The following is a 21,410-nucleotide window of genomic DNA, read 5'->3' on the forward strand; positions in this document are numbered from 1 at the left end:
CTTCAGTAGCTAAAGTGGCATTCTGTGGCATTGGATACTGTAGTAGAAGCGTTTTTTGTAAAACTGTAGTCTTTGTGGTACAAGACTCATAATTCCAAAATTTAGGGAAAATACTTAAATTGTATTTGCTTGTGCTTTTGTCTCTGTATCAAATGATTTTGTAATTTGTTTTTTTTTTGAGCACACAGAAGACTAATACATAAGCAAGACATTTTGCAGCATTTTAAGTTAATTTTGCATTTCTAGTTATATACTTTTTTTCTTAATTATTACATTGCAACATTCATCACCTCTTTCATTTTTATTTCAATTTAGCAATGAACGATGTACATTTTTGTCTGAGCCACCCTGTCAACTGTTCAGCCAATTGCAGCTTCCTAGCTTGCAATCAGTAGGGAAAGAAACTTGGATCTGATTAGTTATATGTATGTCAGCCAGTAGTGGTAAACTTGTGAAAAATGGGTGAGGGAACAGATTGGTTGATTGCACTTACAACTGCCAAAATACTGTCAAGCATGTAGGTGTGGTCTTCCAAGTGACTGGTTGAATTGCAAATTTTTTGTTCATTTTTTTGTTTTCCATTTTATGAGAGAATTGGCACCTACTAGGATGTGCCCTTGATTTGCTGGGGTGATTTGTGTGCCTCAGATATCCTTAGAGCTGTTTTGTCTTGTCACTGTACACGACTCCAGTAAGGGTTACACGAGGCAAATACCTGGAAGGGGAGGAACCAGTCAAAGAAAAATCCATAATTGATTTAAGGAATTTTTGAATTAAACTAAAAAGAACCTTCTGGAGCCCAGTCAAAAGTGATGCCTGCTGGCAAGCACCTTGTGCCTGGGTGACCACAAAGCTTGGTTGTGTGCCACTGAAAATATACCATAGAACTGACTTTGGAACTCCTCACCAAAATTGTGAAGGGTGATGATCAGGTGCAATGCCAGTTGGGTGACAGGCATACTGGACATTACCAATGGAAACTATTAGACTGTGGAATGTAACATTTCTGGCAGAAAGCAGCTAGAACTCATGTGGGAGACAGAAAAATATCTTGTATATAGAGTCAGGCTTACCTTACCGGATATCTTTTGGTTTTTGAACCAAATTTTTAAGTCAACAGTGGTATATCCACTTCTAGTCCAGATTTGGCCCAACAGTGTGTGCCTGGGTGGGTTTTGGGGATAGTCACAAGCCTAAAGCTAAGAGATGTACTTTGACATTTGTTGCAGTGAATAAAAGGGTCACTTCATTGTGACTTCGAGTTTCAACGTGGAAAATCTTTACTCATGTTTGTATACATAATGTGTAGCAACTATTGAGAGTAATCACACTTTTTAGACAGGTTTGATGCTCATAAAATTACTATTTGCAAGCTCTATAGTCCTACTGAGAGACTTCTATGCTCATGTGAGGAATGAAACATGTCCTTGTAGTGTGTGATTTTTGAAAAACAGCCTTCCTGATCTGAATCTGAGTGGTAAATTTTTATTAAATTTCTGTGTTAGTCATTGGTTATACATAGCAAGCACCATGTTTCAACACCACATTACTCATTAGTGTTCCAGAGTACTTTGAGTCCGTTGGTCATCAAACGACTGTGTATATCTGAGATATAGCTATAATAGCTATATTTACTGGATTACTGGGGTAAAGAGATTTTCTGACGTGTTAATTGATCATGGTTTGATGGTGTGCTTGCTCAGGTGGTTGGAGAGCCTAGACAGATCTGAAACACAAAAATAACAATTTATTTCTTGTATAGCCAAAAACCACACAAGGAATGTTGCAATGGGCTTTAACAGGCTCTGTTTTTGACAGCCCAAGCCCCCCTGTCCCCAGCCTTGGGTCCCCAAAAAAAATAGGTAGTGAGGGTGTGCTGGTAATGACTGGTGAACGCCTCTTTTCAGAATAAGTTTAACTTCCAACTGTAGAAGGTCTCCTTCTGCGTTTGGGACAAGTCCGAGTCATAGTGTGAATGGGCCATTTTCAAGACCATAGTAATTGAGATGTCTGCAAAGAGCTGTAGTCAGAAAGTTGTTAGTGACAGTTATAGGGGGCGACCCTTGGATCAGCTGTTGGACTTCAACAGGAAACAAAGTTGTAAAGTCAAAGGAAGAGGCCATCAGTGTGATGTTGGCACTTTAAGCTACATCCTGTGTGTGAAAATGTGCTGTAGAAATAAATGCTGTTTTTAGGAAAATGGTCTTCAAGTATGGCAGAGACATTCGGCAGGCCAGAAGTGGTAGTTGTAGCAGTGACTGAAGCATAAACCTAATATATGCATAGGTGGAATTTGGTGAAACCATGGAGAATAAGTTTTGAATGGCCTCCGAGGATCAGGCATATAAGAAGGGTAGGTGGGATATCACTAAGGCTGTTCTCAGCAAGGATAGAGAAAAATTGAGTTCAACTGGGAATCTTGGTAAGAAGTGGAAAGAAGGCTTTATTGATCTCCTAAATTCATGGGATATCCTCTGGGAGGAAGAGAAGACTGACAAAAGCATTGGCTGCGACTGTGTCCATCTTTATTTATGGCAGAGGTTGTCTCGGTCATTTTAAAGCTTGGTAGATGCAAGGCTGCAGGAGTGGTTAAGATATGATGTGAAGTACTGAAATCAATGTTGCGTGGAAGGCTTGGACAGCATTTTAGGATTGGCAGACTTGAGTGGTGCTTGGTTCCAGTTTTTAGAAAGGCAGAACAAAAAGGTGTGTTCCAGTCACAGAGATATTACACTTCTCAGCATTCCTGTAAAAGTCTTTCTAAAACTACTGAAATGGAGGTTTCATCTGATTGCTGTATCTCTGTACTGGCTCTGCAATAGCAGGATGATTCTGTCATTTTTCAAGGGTCACGCAAGTCTGTCAATCCTTTCTACATGTGCTTGTGGATTTGAAAATGCTTATGACCATATATCCTGCCAGCTCTGTGCCATTCAGTCACTTGTATTTATGAAATAGAGATGCGTTCACATATGTTGAAGTAAATCAAGAAAACTGCAACAAAAATTATGATGATGGAAAACAGGCTTACCTTCTGCTGACATTAATCATTTTATTTCTTTCATCCTTATTTTTTAAGATGTCAGATTTTAACCATCTCATTTACATTTGGGTTAGCAGAGATGAACGATTTTTTTTTTTTTTTAAATCAGGCATTGCTTCAGTTGCAGAATGAAACGTGCATTTGTCTGAATCTCCAATGTACCATGGAATTGTTTCAGATGACTTAATAAATTGAAGGAAAACATACATTTTCATAAACTGCATTTAAACAACATTACATGGTATATTTATCCCTTACTATAATTTTTCATTGTGATAAAGTTAAAAACTTTTTCCCATAAAAATTTTTAGTTTCTGCAAAAACATAAAGGCCTCCATTAATACAACGGTGGTTTATTAATAACACACCTCTTTTGGCACAAGTGTACTCCATACCAGCTGGGTGGAAAAGATCCTCTTGGATTTTTTGAAACACAAATAATTATTGGTGTGACGTGTGCGTTGACTCTTTTTTTTCAAGAGAACAGATAGAAGTCATACAAGAGGCAAAAAATTAGTTTCTAAGTCAAGGCAACAGACTTTTCTTTCAAAACGTTTTATTACTGCAACTGTAGCAGAATATCAGGTATTCCTGAGCATGTCTTTTCTTTTGCTTTGAGCAGACGTTGCAAACTTTATTTAATCTTAATAGATACCAACAGAGCTACTGCAAGTCCTGTCACTATCATGTGATGATGGTTTTAAACCACAAATGAATTATTCAGAATCCACTTTATAACTCTGGGTTCTGTGCCAAGTGCCCTCTTCTGCCAAAAGTACAGACCACTACACAGTTTTGAGTTTGTTGTAAATGCCAGTTTGTCCTTTAACAATGATGCATTGACCACAATGTAAAATGACTGTCCCTCTGTTTTTCTGAATAATTTTAAAAGCTTTCTTTAAGTGCATGCTCAACGTCTTTAATACGGTATAAATTTTAGTTCGAGCAATGTTCACTTTCACAATAAGCCATAGTTAGAGGTTCTTTTGTAATTTACAAGCCATCATTTTCATTAATCATTCGATTATTGTTCTAAATAATCAATAATGTATATGTTTGTGCAGCCCTAATTCTAAGTTTAATATCAGTCTCTATGCAATTTGTTTAGTATTTTAATAATCCAATTTAGGGCTTGTATTTCAGAGTGGAATTGTAGGAATTATGTCTATTACTGAAAAAAAAAACTCACATATTTTAATAATGCAGGAAAATTCTTTTGCTCTTTACAGGCAAAAAATGCTTGTTTATTACCATTTTAATCCATTATAGAATTAGTGCAGGAAAAGAATAAATGTAATTTTTCATACATGTTTTGCAAGCACGATGATGCAATTAAGCAGCTGTCCATTTCAATCATTTTAACTTGTCACATTATGCATTTCAATGACAAAGTTAGAAACGATAGGAAGAATAAATTCATATTCTTCCTCTGAATGTAATGGACATGACTGCAGTTGCTCAGCCAACAATCCTTCTGGTTTGTCTAGTTCAGGTGGCTAACGTAGCTGCATTAAGCACAGTCTTGGACAGGACGTTGGGGTTGCACACTTCCACACTTAACTCATTTGTGGCCAGTTTAAAGTAGTCAAGTAATCTAACCTTTATGACTTTAGGATATGAAAGGAAACACAGAATTTAGCTGTAGAAATAAAAAAATATATATATATACTTGTACCTAATAGCAAAAGGAGATGCTCTATACTGTATATCATTCCAATTTAATGTTTATTTAGTGTTTCAGAAATTCCTTATTGTCTGGACATTTTGTGAGGCTAAATGAAGCATCAGCCAATTTTTATCTAATGACGTGACATGTGAAGTGTTAATGGAAACACGTAATTGCAGTGAAATGCAGTTAACGGGTGGTAAAACCACTAACTTGTTGTGTTGTATACATTTTTGAAGTCAAAGAAATGTACACCTAAAATGTGTAAACATAAGTTAAAGCACATCCTATAAATATTTAGTATGAGAGCAAGTGCGTATGAGCCTCTAGGTCCAAGTAATTACTACTGCATAGATTAGTCGGGCTCAGTGTACACAGGCATAAGCAAGAGCAGTGTGTGATCACCTATACAGTATCTCACAAAAGTGAGCACACCCCTCACATTTTTGTAAATATTTTATTATAGCTTTTCATGGGACAACACTGAAGATATGACACTTTGATACAATGTAAAGTAGTGGTTGTACAGCTTGTGTAACAGTGTAAATTTGCTGTCTCCTAAAAATAACTCAACACACAGCCATTAATGTCTAAACCGCTGGCAACAAAAGTGAGTACACCCCTAAGTGAAAAATGTCCAAACTGTGCCCAATTAGCCATTTTCCCTCCCCGGTGTCATGTGACTCGTTAGTGTTACAAGGTCTCAGATGTGAATGGGGAGCAGGTGTGTTAAATTTGGTGTTATTGCTCTTATACTGGTCACAGGAAGTTCAACATGGCACCTCATAGCAAAAAACTCTCTAATCATCTGAAAAAAAGAATTGTTGCTCTACATAAAGATGGCCTTGGCTATAAGAAGATTGCCAACACCCTGAAACTGAGCTGCAGCACGGTGGCCAAGACCATACAGCGGTTTAACAGGACAGGTTCCACTCAGAACAGTGATTTTAAAAATTTGTGTTCTTAGAAAAGTAGGTTCAAAAGGTTTGTGTAAATGAAAATATCCTGAATAGTCCTGGCATTTAGTAATTCATGTGGCACTGTCATATTTGAATATTTACTATATAGTTTTTAGTTTTGAATTTAAACAGTGTTTAGTTTTCAGGTACCGAACAGAAATGAAAGTGAATGTATTTAGTATGTACGTGTGATTAATTGTATAGTTCATAATGATCACATTGTTCTTTGTAAGGTTTACCCAGATATTCACCCATTTCTTGGTACATTTCAGGCGGGGTGGGGATCCTACCCCTGCAGCAAAAGTTCATTCAGCATTTGTATGTGCTCCTTGGAAGATATTTTGGCAACATTATTTTCCAGTGAAGAAATGGTAGAGGTGCACATTACAATACTCTGGAGATGTACAGGTTAGGTTGGGATTCATTCATTTGAATTGGCTTCTTTTGTAGTAAGATTATAAGACTAAATATATTAAACCATAGTGTATATATTCAAAGTTGCTGGCATTTTTCTTTGATGGATATGGTTACCTTTTTAAGATTAACTTCATAATAGCTTGTGTCATTTTTGTCAGAATCCCAGTGGTGACTACTCCTCTGCATAAGTAGAGCTTTAATCTTTGCTTATGTATGTTTCTTAACAACCGTATTGAACAGCTGTATAGTCTGGGAATATTTGCTTGTCCAAGGCTCTGCTTTTGTGGCATGTTTTGTTTAAAAAGAAAAAAAAGTCAAGTTGATTGCTCAACAATGTAAACGTAAGTAAAGCATTTCAACCTTATGTTTGTGAACCTGATTGAAAGCCAAGCATTTTTGTCCTTCAGCATATTGCACTATTATTTTTTCTCACAATTGTGTACAATGAGAAGTGAAGTAAAATAACACCTTTTGTTGGCTAACTGAACAAAAGTTGTAGTTGTAGAAGGGGCTTGAGTTGCCCCAAAACGTTGCATATTGCAGTCCGTTCTATTACCCAATTAAAGGTGTCATTTTACTTCACTTCTCATTGCATCCATAATGGCTAACACAACACCCTGCTATCACAATTAGATAGTAATATTTAAAGTTTTAACCCAGTTTCACAGGTTTGTAGTCAATATTTGTTAAAAAAAAGTATTTACAATATGCAAATATAAATAATTAATGGTCCATTTAAGAATAAGTCTAATATCGCATCATTTTGAATAGACTTAGATAAGTAAGGTCACTTTGTAAATTTTAACATGAGATTTCCAGGATGTCCAATTCTAGGTGAGTATATTCCATTTCAATAATTATATACTCCATTGAGCCTCTAGCCGCTCAGCACATGCATTCGAGTATATAACCCCGTGCACTTGTGAACAAGCATTTTCTCAAAACCTGACTCTAGTCCTTGTACATACTATACATTCTGCCATATCTCTTGTTTTCCTAACAGACAAAACGTGTGTCTGTTAAGAGTAATTACACATACTTTACATAGGGTCTAAAATTTAATGGTGAAGTGGCTGAGTAGTTAGACTGTATCATTCCTTTCAATTTACAAACTCTCTCTCTAACCAAGACTGAATGAATCACTTAACCTACCAGAACCTTAATTATAGACTGTTCAATGGGTTTTAACAGTGTTGGGATAAAAGTAATAACTAAATAAATATGTTAATATATATATATATATACAGTTTGGTGGATTTTTTGAATTTCTCCTAAATGATCTTCATCCTTAAAACTGAAGTGTTATCTGATGCATTTTGTGCAAGTTGTTAACTACCTTCACCATTTTATCCTGGAAGTGTAAAGAATTATAGAGGAAGGTCTTTGATATGTACATTTTTACTGCTGTTGATAAACTGATTGATTATCATGGATTTATTTGTCCTAAGGGGACATTTAGCTTTTTCCAAAAGCTCAGAAAATATAGAAATGTTGTAAAAACAGCAATCACTGCCAAGCACATTGTTGAAGTACAAAACAAGAAGAAAAACATCTGACATGGCTAAAGATAACGAGCATTCACAGTGAGACATTATAAAGATGTATTGCCATATCTATGATGTAAACTCTGTAGCATTTCTTAACACCCATCTGTTGAATTCATTTGTTTGGCTAAAGGCAACAGGAAGTGCAGCATGGTTTATAACGGCTATCAGTTTTTTCTTCATTCTCTCCTGCACTTCTAGCCTCCTGTGGGTTAAGAGTTTGTCATATAAGTGAGCCTGCCTTCATAATTAACTTGTTGATTCAGTGGACCTATCTTGAAGTGATGTTACTGCCCAGCACATTGTGGTGTAGAATATGACACTGGCTTCTCCCAGAGTTGTAGAACATGTGAAGGATGTCACTACCCACAGTAAAGCAATGCAGTCTCCTAAGAAAAAGTCTGCTCTGCCCTTTCTGTGTTATTAGGCCAATCCAGCTTGTCATTCAGTGTGTTTACATGTGCTCTAATCACTTAGTTATTCACAGAAATGCCGTGTGCTCTCATGTTCTGGTTTAAAAACAAAAAAACAACAACAGATTATTGACCTTTGAGAAACCTGGTTAACAGGTGTAGATTTCTATGTGAGTGACCTGGTTATTTGTCCATGTAAACCGTTAACTGGGTTACAGTTAAGCATTTTGTACCCTGTGCTTGGCCATTACACTTTGTCTTCCTGGTCTGAATTAAGTGGTTTAGAAAATTTCATGGCATAATGCAATACACAGGTGGGACTTGGTGGTCTTTTTGTGTTGGGTTAATAAAACTTTGTATTGTTAAATTACTGAAGACTGTGGGCTACCAGAAGTTTTCTTGAGAGTCATTCACAATTAATCTGGCTTTCTGCTGTCTTCGTTTTCCTCACTCCTCTGTTGTCAAATCATAGCTTTGCAAAAGCTAATAAACCTTATGCTGTGATAGGTGTAGAAAATATACCTGATCAACTAGTTTACCAGATTGGAAAAAAATTTTTATCTGCTTGATAAAATTTAGAGGAAAATTCATCCTGTCAAACAGTATGCATAATTTGCATATGCACAAAGAAAGGAGAAATTTGACATTGACAGTGTTCAGTACTAGTGCCTTAAAGGTAATGTCTGTTTTTATGTAAGTGGGTCTATCTAGCAGTAATAATACTGTCCAGTGAGATTTGTGGTTCAAGATAATTGAGTCGATGCTGGCTTCATCCCACCCCATGACATGACATTGAATTAACACAGTTTTGACAATGCATACATGTTTAAACCCGCTTATTGGAAATGGGCAGGATGGCCAGAAAATAGTCTTGTCCCTTGTTTGCTTGGTGGCGGCTTGAGTGAATGAGTGTGAGAGAAAGCTGCATTTTTATTGATTTGAATTGGAGGGGTGAATATCTACTATTGAATCTATCTGAGTGGCAGTGCAGCACCAGGGCTATGGTTTCAGTACACAAAACCTTCAACTTTGACTCCTCAATTTATGGCCACTGACTCCAGCTCTGAATTCTCTATTTGTAATTAGACTCCTATATTTGCTAATCTATTTAAAAGTATGTAACATACAAGATACACGGCATTTTATCACTGCCAAAGTGAATGATCAGGCTTCATTTTAGCACCCGTGTAAAGCTGTAATGGTACTGTTGTGGGGATTTTATATTATTTATTGAAGAAGTTGCAAACCTTGATTAACAGTAAACAAAAGACAAAACTTATAAAATTATAAAGAGGCTACATTTTTTTCATAAACCTAGAATAAGAAGATAGTTTAATCAAATTAGTATATGTGAAATTGGAAATTTTAATACATATTACAATTTACCTTTGGTTGGAGTCAAGAGTCTGTACATTTTTTCCAACTCCAGTAGCCCAATAATTGCTTTAGACTCTGAGCACCACATTAACAAGTGCTTTAGCTGATAAGAGGCATGCATATATGCATGATTTATCATCAATTTGTTTAAAAAAAATAGATTTCAGTCTGAAAAATAATATACAAATACATTTATACTGCTATCTACCAAAACTGTTATTTTTAATTCTGGTATGATACAGATTTTTGCCCAAACTACATGGTACTGCTCTGTTACATTTTTAATGGAATGAATATGTAATGTTTTAACAACATCAGAGTTCCTCAATATTCTTTGTTATTGCTGCTGTTCTGCAATTTCAATACTAATTTACCAGTATCTGTGTTTATCTTTATTCACCTTAAAATTTAAAGAAAGCACTTTGAGCTGTTTTCAATGAATGAACTGAGCTATATAAACTTATACAATGCAAGTTGGGGAGCATGCTGTGGTGTATACAGCACTTTGCCGCACCCACTACTCTACAAAACAACTCGGGATCCTGGTTGGCAATCACCCAGGCAGACACGCGGTCCAGTCCCGCCCTCTGGAAATGACCCTCTATCTGCCGCAGCCAGGTGTTACGTAGGCGACCCCTTGGCCTGGTCCAGCCACTCAGGTCCCCAACAATATAATATAACAATATACAACACAATACAATTTATTTTTGTATAGCTCAAAATCACACAAGGAGTGCCGCAATGGTCCTTAACAGGCCCTGACTTTTGACAGTGATCCCCCCAGCATTGACTCTCTCTAGGAAGACGAGGGAAAACTCCCAAAAAAAAATGGAAGAGAGAGACCCTATTTCCCGGTAGGTTGGGCATGCAGTGCGTGTCAACAAAAAGGGGCTAAATACAATACAGTACACAGAACACAAGTAATCCTCAATACAATAGTACAATAGAAATATTACAAGTGCAGAGCAGAATTTAACAGTAGATGATATCACATAATAAGATTTGGATTTGTTCAGAAACTTACGATTGTTAATAAGACAACCCAATTGCAGATTCTTGTTGCACATTGTAGGGTTAGTAAATTGCTTTATACTTTCCTTTATGTCTGTTTCTTACATGTAGTGTCTGAGATTTTCAGAATAAAAGACTCTTTTCAGGGACTGCAGTCCCGATTATGGCAGCATTTGACCATTACAGGAGTTTGACACGAGTTTTCTGAAGTGTATTCATGTATTCTGTCCACAGTCAGTAAATCATTGAATGAAATGAATTGTGTTTGTGTTGGATATTAGATTTTTGTGTTTGAAGGCATTACCACCACAAATTAAGACTCCTGACGTGAAAGTATTTTCAGGTTATTCCATTTGCAAGTCTTAATCCAAATAAGCTCCAGCTGGTTGCCATTGGGGTAGACTGGAATGGGAATGATCCTGCTGTTTCAAGAAGCGATCTACTTCCTTGTATTTTGGAACAGCTGTTGAATACATGGAATTTTTTCTTGGGCTTGCATTCCTGTGACACATTTTTTAGCGCTTGTTTCAGGACCTGCCCAACATATTCAAGCTGTATTGAGACCAAATAGTGTAGCTGAACAGTTTATTGTAGGAGCAGGGTCATGCAGGGAAGTGGTTGCTCGGTTAAAAGTCTGCCACACGGATAGAATACAGCAACAAAACCTCAAACAATTGCAGCCCTATCCACAAAAGAATATAATGGTATGTTTTGGCAAGTGAGCTGAGCTTTAAAGCTCTCTTCTTTTACATAGTGGCCTTTGCAGTAAGTTTATGAAAAAGATTGAAATTCTTCCCACTTTATGCAGATTATTGGAAGCATGAAGAAATACAGTAAAACATGCATTTTGTGAATTAAACAGTATTCAAAATAGTCATTGAACATAAACAAAAGGAAGAGAAGAATTAAAAAAAACATGACTTGACATGCTCTTGTTTTTCGTTCTTGCATGGTGCAAGAAGGGCCTTCTGTACTCTGGCTCCATCATAGACTCTGCAGTACTCAGTGATAGAAGAAAGAGCCAAAGGTGCTTCTTCCTATACTCCTCCTTTGCCTCACCCATAGCAGTCTGAGAATCAAAATATGGCCCCATCTTGTTTTTTTCTTCTCATATGTAGGTCTCCCCTGGCTAACTTACTTTTATGAAACCGTCCATGTTCCAACTCGATTATTATTTTTTTTTTTTTGGTTTTTACAAATTGCTTTGTTTGCCTTACCTGTAGTCTTGTGTGCTGGGACTGAGTTACCAGTAAAGTAAAATGATATGGGTATGACTTATTTAAAGCTATTGATTTAAATTTCAATTGTAACTTAACTTATTAGTATATATACATACTGAGCAGTGATCAGTCAATCTCTTCCAATTCAAATTCAGCATTTTAACCAATCTTTATGGTTTTATTTTTTTATAGTTTGCTTGTTGGAGCACCTCGAGCAAAAGCTTTATCCAAACAAAAGGCAAATGTAACAGGTGGTTTGTACAGCTGCCAACTCAGTACACAGCCAAATGATTGTCAACGGATTGACTTTGACAATGAGGGTGAGTGTCTTTCTAATCTGTCCCAAGATTTGCTTAAATGAGCATGTTTTACATATGGCTTTGATTTTTGTCATTATTATTAATCATACAGTTCACTTTTTAGTATAAACATACAAATGCTAACAATATGAAAACGTTTGGGTCCTCCAATCTTCTTAGCTCTCTAAAGCTAATGTCACATTATGCGGCTTTTAATTTTGTGGTGTGTTAAATTTGCTGACTGCATCACTGTCACACATGCCCCTTTTTTGAGACCACCAATACTGTAGTGCCTGACAGAGTCTGTGCTGTATCAAGGGTTAACAGATACAGAGAGTTTAGCTGCAGTATCGGCCCATTTTTCCTTTTTTTCCATTCTGTTGTGGTACACAACAATAACAACAAATGTACATAAAACAAGAGACAGACAAACTTCTTTTCTGTCTGTGAAGTCCAAAACCCTGCATTGCTTATTCTTCATTGTTCCATTATGTGTAATGTATTTCTGGATGAGCATCCACTGGTTGTTCGTTCCTATGCACACAAGCCCACAACTGTGACTAAAGACAAATGGGTTTGATGGGCATGTTACAAGACTGTCTTCACAGGAACAGGCTGCCTACTTCCTTGGACTTGCTAAGATTATGTAAATGAATGCTATGACAGGAAATTTTATAGAAGAGGCAGTAATAATGTGACGTAGCCTTAACAGATGATTCTAAGTTGTTAAGTGGCCTTTGCTTATCTTATTAACCTGCTAAGCATATCACAGAACACAAAATACTTCACTCTAGTAAAAGACATTAGGCGCTTTCCTACCGCTGGACCTTTTTTCAAGCACCAGGGACTGTTTAGAAACTCAAACATTAGTAGCATTTTCACCATAGGAGCTCCAGCCATTTGTTGTTCCTGCTAGGTAGCTCCTGGTAATTTATTATTTTTTTATAGCTGCTGTTACAGGGTATGCATTTTTCATTCAACCAGAAACTGTCATGGGTGAGGCATGAATGATAACCTGTGCTGTTTGGATAAGCACAAGCACTGACGCCATCTTACAAATCTGTTAGAAGTTTGGAGAGCTATTTTGAAGATGTGAGTTCTGCACTTCGCAGTACGTCTTTCTTCAACATGCACACCACATTGAAGCAAAAATCTCGGGTAGAGTTAGCATTGCTTCAAAGCAGTAAGATTGGGGGGTCCCATATGAACTCTTCGATCACACATCACTCTTCTTTGCGTATAATACATTTTGCATAAAGTTTACAGTTCCTTTTGTGCCGTGGAAATGCAACAAATGAAAGTGGCCAGGTACCATAAGTGACCCAGAGACTGCATAGTTTTTGCAGTGAGAAAATGCCTATTGTGATTTCTCATTAAAAATATCTGCAGTACTTTTACTTTAAGAATTTTCAAGGTATTCTAAGCTAAAAGACAAAATGTAATTGTATTACACAGCAAAGATAAAATATACAGTACTTGCTGAGGATTACATTGTGTATGTAAGCTGCCTCATCTTAAACCACTTTTACAATAATGAATCATCTAAGCAGGTGTGAGTTTCAGTGCAGCATTTCAAAAGTTTAAAGTAAGATTTTGTTTCCTTCTTATTTAAACAGCTGATCCATCAAAGGAAAGCAAGGAAAACCAGTGGATGGGAGTAGTAGTGCAAAGTCAGGGTCCAGGAGGAAAGATTGTGGTAAGCATAATAGTTAAATTAAGGAACTAACAGGGATGGGTGGTTGTGTGTGTGTGTGTGTGTGTGTGTGTGCACATATACTGTATAAAGAACTGAATTATTTTTTTAATGCTTACATAGGCAGCACATGTGAGGAACTTTATCTGTTAGAAAGTTGTTTTTTGGATTTGGTGATAGAGGGCATGTAGATGGTGTAACAGAATAAGATGCAGAGGACATGAAGATATGGAAAAAAACATAATCAGCTGTGCCAACCCCTAATAGGAGCAAGCGAAAGAAGAAGTAGTAATATATTCCGTTTATAGAAGCAGAACCAAGTTGCTTTTTATAGTTAATGCCATAATCAAAGCAGAATTTTAACTGTTCTAATGAAAGTATCAAAACCATTCTAGACTGAATTCTAGAAGTCTATTTTTTTAAGAGGGAATTTCTTTTCTGAGCTGCGTGTACTGTATATGTATATATTCTTTTAAATCTCAATATTAATAGTGTATCTTGCTTTAAATAGCATTGTCTTAAGGAGTAAGTTGTTTCAGCCTGTTTAAACATTAGCAGTATTTGTGTGACTTTGTTTTGTATAAATATTTGTTTATAATTTGGAACAGGTTCACTTTTCTTACATTTTAAATGCTTCTGTTACAGACATGTGCTCACCGATACGAGAAGCGTCAATTTGTAAACACGGACCAAGAGTCTCGGGACATTATTGGCCGCTGCTATGTCCTCAGTGAGGATTTCAAAATTCATGATGAGATGGATGGTGGTCACTGGAAATTCTGTGATGGTCGTTTGCGAGGTCATGAAAGGTTTGGGTCTTGCCAACAAGGCCTTTCTGCAACATTTACAAAAGATTATCACTACATTATTTTTGGAGCACCTGGTACTTATAACTGGAAAGGTATATAACAATGTAAAACTGTATAAATCTTTTTTTTTTTTTTCTGTTAACTGCCTGGCTTGTTCATATCCGCTATGTGTAATATGTAATCCTTGACTTTTGCTGCCATCTACTGGTGAAATTGGATAATGTAAGCAAAAAAAGGAAAAGGGTTGCTCCTGGGGTTAAATTATTTAACTGTAAAGTGATTGGTGAGATGCAAAACAACGTGAAAGCTAGAAAATCCTGGAAATGTTGTAGTAACCAACATCTCTGAAGTGGTGTAACTTATTACATCAAAATTGGACAGCATCAAAATGTAAAATTCCAGTATTTTGAATTTTCTTACTGTTTATAAGTAAATTCCGAAGAACCTGCTGAATACCTCCAATAAGCATAGGTGATTGCCATAATCACATTTCCATAACCCAAATGCTTACCCCTTTTTTTCCTTTAAGTGACATTGCCAATGCATTAATCATGAGTTGCTTTTTTGTTTGTATATTTTAAGTCATGACTAATTGTAACATTTTAAATTTTATTTTGTCATCGTACACACTTAGATTATGTATTTGCATGCATAATGTTTTCCATCTTGTGTCCATTTTCCACAATCTTTTTCCATTTATCATTCATATCCATCACTCCAGGAATTGTGCGAGTAGAGCAGAAGAATAGCTCTTTGTTGGATTTGGATATTTTTGAGGATGGTCCCTATGAAGTTGGAGATGAGAACCGTTTTGATGAAAACTTGGTGCCAGTGCCAGCAAACAGTTACCTAGGTATGCATTTTGCACAGCTTTTTCATAGGGTGAATACACCTTCCATATTCTGTGTTAAATCTTGAAGTTTGTACTTTCAAGGAGAAGGGCATTATTGCAAATCATATGTTGTGTGAAGTGAAAAATGATGATGCATAATTTCAGTCAGGAAATGCTTTCTAGTGCTCAACAGAGTCAAAATAGATTGAGCTGCAAGTCATCTTCAGCTTTAGCAGTTGAATAGTCTAAATTTTCAATGTGCAATAATGTGCTTAGCGTTTGGGTTGGTGGAGTTGCATTGAAAGGGGTGCTGGATGAAAGTGTATAAAATGAAAAATTGCCCAATGGTTTTACTTCAGGGAATTCTATTCTAAATTCTAAGTATTCTGAGTTCTAAATTTAAGATGTTTATATGAAATAATACACTTTTGAAATATTTTTAGCGTGTGTGGGGGGAGAATTGTCAATCTTTACTATCAGTGTAGGAGCCTAACCAATTATTTTTGAGTTGGCTAGAAGAAAAAGTTTAGTTATGAGATTATACTGCGTGAAACTTGAATTGTTGCAAGGCTGTTGTGGTTCATTTTAAACACGTAGACAACAAACCCCTTTGTCCATACCAGGCGGTGAAGAGCTGACATTTTTAAACGGAGTAGTATCTGTTGAGGAGGTTTTCTTTTTAGATTACTTTGGAATTTGGGATCTCAAAAATGCCCATGATGCATGTTTACTTTTGTTGTATTTTGTAAATCTTTTTAAACTGTGGTCATATGATGCATTTCACGAAGAAGTATTAATGCATCCATCCATTATCCAACCCGCTACATCCTAACTACAGGGTCACGGGGGTCTGCTGGAGCCAATCCCAGCCAACACAGGGTGCAAGGCAGGAAACAAACCCCGGGCAGGGCGCCAGCCCACCGCAGGGCGGTGTTTATGCATGTTTGAACAAATCATGTCTGTTTAAAGATGTTCATTATATATTGTGTTTTAGCAGCACTTACTATTATGTTACTTTACTTCCATGGCAAAAAAATATTTCTTTATTTTGTATTAACTTTAACATTAATGCAAAAGTATTAAATCCCAAGAGCAAAATTAATAGTCATAACCTGTAACCCTCAAAACTACCAAAGTGAAAAGTAAAGACAGACCAGCGAGTAGTCTTTATTAATTGAATGAGCATCAACAAGACACACACTGTGTGTTATGTTCTGGAAATGTTTTAAAGGTTGTCTTCACAAATGTGATGTTTAATGTTAATAACAAGTTCCAAATGCCCTATTTTCACAGAGCTGAACTGTTGATTCCTATATAATGATGAGTTATGTAGTCTCCATATACAAGGTTGTGCTAAATTATCTATAAGATTTGATTTTGTGTAGATATTTGTTAGTCAACTTTCATTTTCAGCATTTTTCCCCTAGTAACTTTGCAGCAGTTTTTTTAATGCTGTAATACATTGTTGTAATTTTGTAAATATGGTTTTAAATGCATTTAAAGAACCACCAATCAAAGCAGTGTGTTATTGATTAGTTTATCACGGCAATACGGCATCAGAGACTATAATACTAGAAGCATAAAGTTTCACTCTATAATTATAAATAACATTTTTGAAATGCTTTAAAAGAATTGAAAGAAAATTGTATGCAGGTTATCATGATGATTTTTAACAATATTTCTTTTTCAGTTTTTCTTTAAAATTCTGAAACCTGACTGTAACTGAATTTTGCAGTCATGCATAGCTTATTTTCTCTTTCTCTGTAAAATGCAGGTTTGCTGTTTTTGACAAGTGTGTCTAATGTTGATCCTGATCAGTTTGTATATAAGTCCTCACCTCTTCCTGTGAAGCAGGCAAAATCCGCAGATGTGATGGCAAATAGTTACTTAGGTTTGTGACCTAGCCAGCGACAAAGTGTACATTCCAGTCCATTTTACTTTTAAGTTTTCATTTGAGTGTTGCAAATAATTAGCCATAAAAACAATTTCTGTCGTTGGACATGTGCACCAAGAAAGCTAACCACCCTTAACAAAATCCAGAAAAAATAGAAAAATCTATTTTTTTTAGATAAATAAAATTCTATTTGTCCCCGGGGAGACATTTGGCGTTTTACAGAAGCTCAATGTTCATTTATTTAATTAGATGGATAGGTAAACGTATCTAAAATGAATGACTAAAAAGAAAGAAAACTTGATAGTCACAGTGAGGTGTTGTAATGGTGTATTGTCGTTGGTATTAAGGAGCCCCAGTAGTGTTTCTTGACACCTTATGGAATAATTTGTTCACTGAAAGTCTTCAGTGTTAGGGAGAGGATGTGCAGCATTGTTCATAATTGCACTCAATTTTGTTTTAATTGTTTCCTTTGCTATGACCTCCAGGGTATTTAGAGTGCATCCTATAACTGAGCGTGCCCTTTTAATTAGCTTGTTGCTTTGGTGGGACCCACTTTAAGTGATATTACCATCTCAGCCCACCACCGCATAGAAAATCGCACTTGCCATCATAGAGTCGTAGTGACATCCTTCATATATTCTACCCACATTAAAAGAACACATTCACCTAGAATAAAACTATAGTTCCTCTGTGTTAAGAGACCAGTCCCACCTGCCATTGTTGTGGACCCCCAAGTGCTTGTAGAAGTGTACCATCTCTACATACACTCCCCAATAGTGACCAGACATTAAGGCTCTTTATTACTTATATTTACTTATATAAATGGACCAGTTCTATTTATTAATATCGATACTTATATTTACTCTGTATGCACTCATCCCAGCAGATGCTGAAATGGCATTGGAGGGTGAGGGCTTATCTTATATGCCATAATATGTGTAATAGGTGGATGGGTTTCTTGGAATCCAGTAGTCCCCTTAAAATATGCAGTACTATCCTGGGGGCATCTGTTAACTCTCCAAGAGTAGTAATATTGCTAAGCCAAAGATATTTCACTTGGGTTTTTACTAAACCCCAGATTTTTTGAAGTGCCAAAGCACTTGCATAGCATACTGTGTGGTGGGAAAGGACAGAAGGTTCATTCTACCTTTAGTCTGAAATTAAGCAAAACTGAAATTATTTGGCACTTTTTCCATTCATCTTTTAGATTTTTTTTTATTTTTATCAATCTTTTTTAAAATCCTTTACTTTTTATTTCCATTTGTATTACTTTAGGTGTATGTGTATTTCAATTTGAATTTCTTTATTATCCAGTTTAAAAAATCACATATTTTTGCCAATATCATGCATGTTTCTCATTTAAACAATTTAATAATTTGTGTAAAATCATCATGTAAAAATTACTTTAAGGCCAAAACTATGAAAATAATGCATAGTGTGAATGATATGGTTCCTCCATCATTTTCTATATTGCTAAATTTCTTAAATTTATTCGTTGCATCGCATGATTCCCCATTTATGCTCATTCACTATGTTCACTATGTATATTTATCTATTGTCGAGCCTTTTTTTCACTGTTATGTACATTATTTATCCTTGCAGGGTTTTCTCTCGATTCTGGATCAGGCATTACGAATAAAGAAAATTTGACATTTGTTGCCGGTGCACCAAGAGCTAATCACAGTGGAGCTGTTGTTCTGTTAAAAAAGCTTGGACAATATACTCGGCAGCTTGTTGAGGAGTATATTCTAGAAGGAGAAGGATTGGCATCTTCATTTGGATATGATGTTGCTGTAGTTGACCTGAATAATGATGGGTATGATAATTTTAATTAATTTTTGAGAGCTCCAGAAAGACATTTTGATTACAACCATGACATTTGAACTTTTAATGTTCTACTTCTGTTTTGTGTGTTCCAGCCTGAAACTTTTTCTATATTGCATCATCCTATCGTTTTACATTTTCCGAGATTAAACAAACTACTTGTCTTTCTACTTTGAAATCTTTTTTTTTTTTAAATAAATTACAGACCACTTTTTTACACCACACATTCTTTTCTTATTTAATTTATATCAGAGTATTTGCTTTTTTTTTTTGTTTTATCCAACTACAGGTTGATTGATTTTCAGATCTCAGGTGTTTTTACATTTGTCTGGTGATTTTTGGCAAACTTCATTTTAACCTCCTTAGTGTTATGTTTATTCCCAGATAAACTATCCAAAAAGTTTGATTTTATTTTCAGCAAGAGGGAATGTTATATGTAGGAGAAACATGGAAAAACAGTCCCAAAATGTAAAAAAAAAAATAGGAAAGGTGATCTTGGTGTCCACTGCTTTACCAATACAAATTTAGTACATGTCCTTTATGTGATATGTTTTGAAACAGTCACCATTGCACTATGTGATGTTGCAGTCAGGACAGTAGAAGCCTGTTTCTTTGGTCACTTTTCTAATAACATTTTTTCTTTTGCTTGCCCACGAGAGAGTAAAATGTCAACACCTAATCCGCACAACCAAATGTACCCCCTCTATTATTGAAAGCTACCATAGCATAAGGCTTAGTGACTTCCATGTTTCCCAACATGAGCAATGACAAATGCTGCATTGCTAACAGCTCTTGCAGGCTAACCTCTTTCTTGTCCTTCCACTTGATAGCAATGATTTTGTCTTTGTGCCATGCATCTGTGGGGAACCTTCATGTGACTGAATTCACCAGACCTATTACAGTGATTCAGTCATACCATGCCATATGCATCTGTTTTACCATCCGTGTCAGTGATTGATGGCCAATTCACAATGTCATAACTATCGCTTGATTCAACTAATGGTTCAGTTTCAGTTAGTTTTTAAAACTGACTTTATAGTTTGTTTTTTTGTTTGTTTATATACCATTGTATGTTTTGGGTGAAGGCTCTGCCCCACTCATGAATATTGATGAGTTACTATAACATGGGGAAACACATATGCATTCATGATATTATTTAATCTACTAGATGGCAGCAGGATAATGCCCAGAGTGCAATTTAAGCTTAACACTGTACATTTGAGTATAACGGCTTATCCTGATAGACACAATAGGTTAACAGCTTTTACATAGAATTAGAGTCCGAGAGAGACTTGGGTTTAATACCAAGGAGGTTAAAAAGTTACCTTCTCATGATGCAGGGCACCAGTGCCTTTTTGTGTCACTACTAAACCAGACGGTACTTACCACAGTGATGGCTTGGCTATGGGTTAATTTAAGCCTTCCAGCTACTTTGTATTCCCTTTGCACATTTATTTGCTCCTACTTTGTATTCCCTTTGCACATTTAATCTTTATTTATTAGCGTCACCTTTGTCTTTACTTCTTTTGAGGAGTTTGAAAAATTTCACATTGCCACTCCTTACCTTTAGTAGTTCTCTTCCTTTTTATGTTAGTATTGTGTTCAAAGCATTTATAAAAGAGAAATATTTTAAGACTTTAATCTCTGACCTTAAAATACACTCAATAAAAGAGAGTGTGGAAATTTTACACTCACTATGGCTAATCCAATAATTAGAACAGGGTAAAGGTCCTGGCATTCTGCAGTAGTGTTAATGGTAAATGGCATGTAATCAATCAATTGAATTTCATTTCTTCTTATTTTCTTTCTTTCAGATTTAATGCCCTATCACCTTTTGAACAGTTTACTTTCAACATTTTTTTGACTGTAGTGAAGCTTAGTGGTGTAACGTTTGTTTGTTGTTTTTTTTTTTTTATTGCAGTACAATTGCAAGTCACTGCATTATGTCCATCTAGAACTAGTTTCTGCCTTGCACCCATTGCTAATTGAATATGCTCCAGCTCCCCACAACCTTCAGATGGAACAACTGGATTAAGACAATGAATAGATTATTGCTGTTTATTTATCTTGGCCTGTGGTGGGCTAGCACCCTGCCTGGGGTTTGTTTCCTGCCTTGTGCCCTGTGTTGGCTGGGATTCGCTCCAGCAGACCTCCATGACCCTGTAGTTGGAATATAGCAGGTTGGATAATGGATGGATGGCTGGATTTATCTTGGCTCTCAATTATTCTTACCCACCATATTGATTTTCCTGATTTTAGTTTAAATGCAGCTAGTGCTTTTACGACGTGAAGCTGTACTTGTATCATTTCTAAAAGGAGGCATTGCTGAAGTGACACTAATAAAAATTCAATAATGTAGATTCTTTCAGATTACTTGCATTTTCTCTTGCACACTCTATCCAAATTTCA

At 36.1% G+C, this 21,410-nt stretch overlaps 1 protein-coding gene across 2 annotated transcripts in view; it reads left to right on the forward strand.

The window, feature by feature from the left end:
* The window catches only part of itga6a (integrin, alpha 6a), an 84,097-nt gene that overhangs the window by 33,474 nt on the left and 29,213 nt on the right, over positions 1 to 21,410 (forward strand). For both annotated transcript variants that reach the window (XM_039757631.1, XM_039757632.1), the window contains exons 2-6: positions 11,843 to 11,970; positions 13,566 to 13,645; positions 14,288 to 14,543; positions 15,173 to 15,304; positions 18,780 to 18,993. In XM_039757631.1, coding sequence (XP_039613565.1) covers positions 11,843 to 11,970; positions 13,566 to 13,645; positions 14,288 to 14,543; positions 15,173 to 15,304; positions 18,780 to 18,993 — 810 coding nt within the window. The remainder of the gene's footprint in view (positions 1 to 11,842; positions 11,971 to 13,565; positions 13,646 to 14,287; positions 14,544 to 15,172; positions 15,305 to 18,779; positions 18,994 to 21,410) is intronic.

The sequence above is a fragment of the Polypterus senegalus genome, chromosome 6 (assembly GCF_016835505.1).
Source record: "Polypterus senegalus isolate Bchr_013 chromosome 6, ASM1683550v1, whole genome shotgun sequence".
Lineage (NCBI taxonomy): Eukaryota > Metazoa > Chordata > Cladistia > Polypteriformes > Polypteridae > Polypterus > Polypterus senegalus.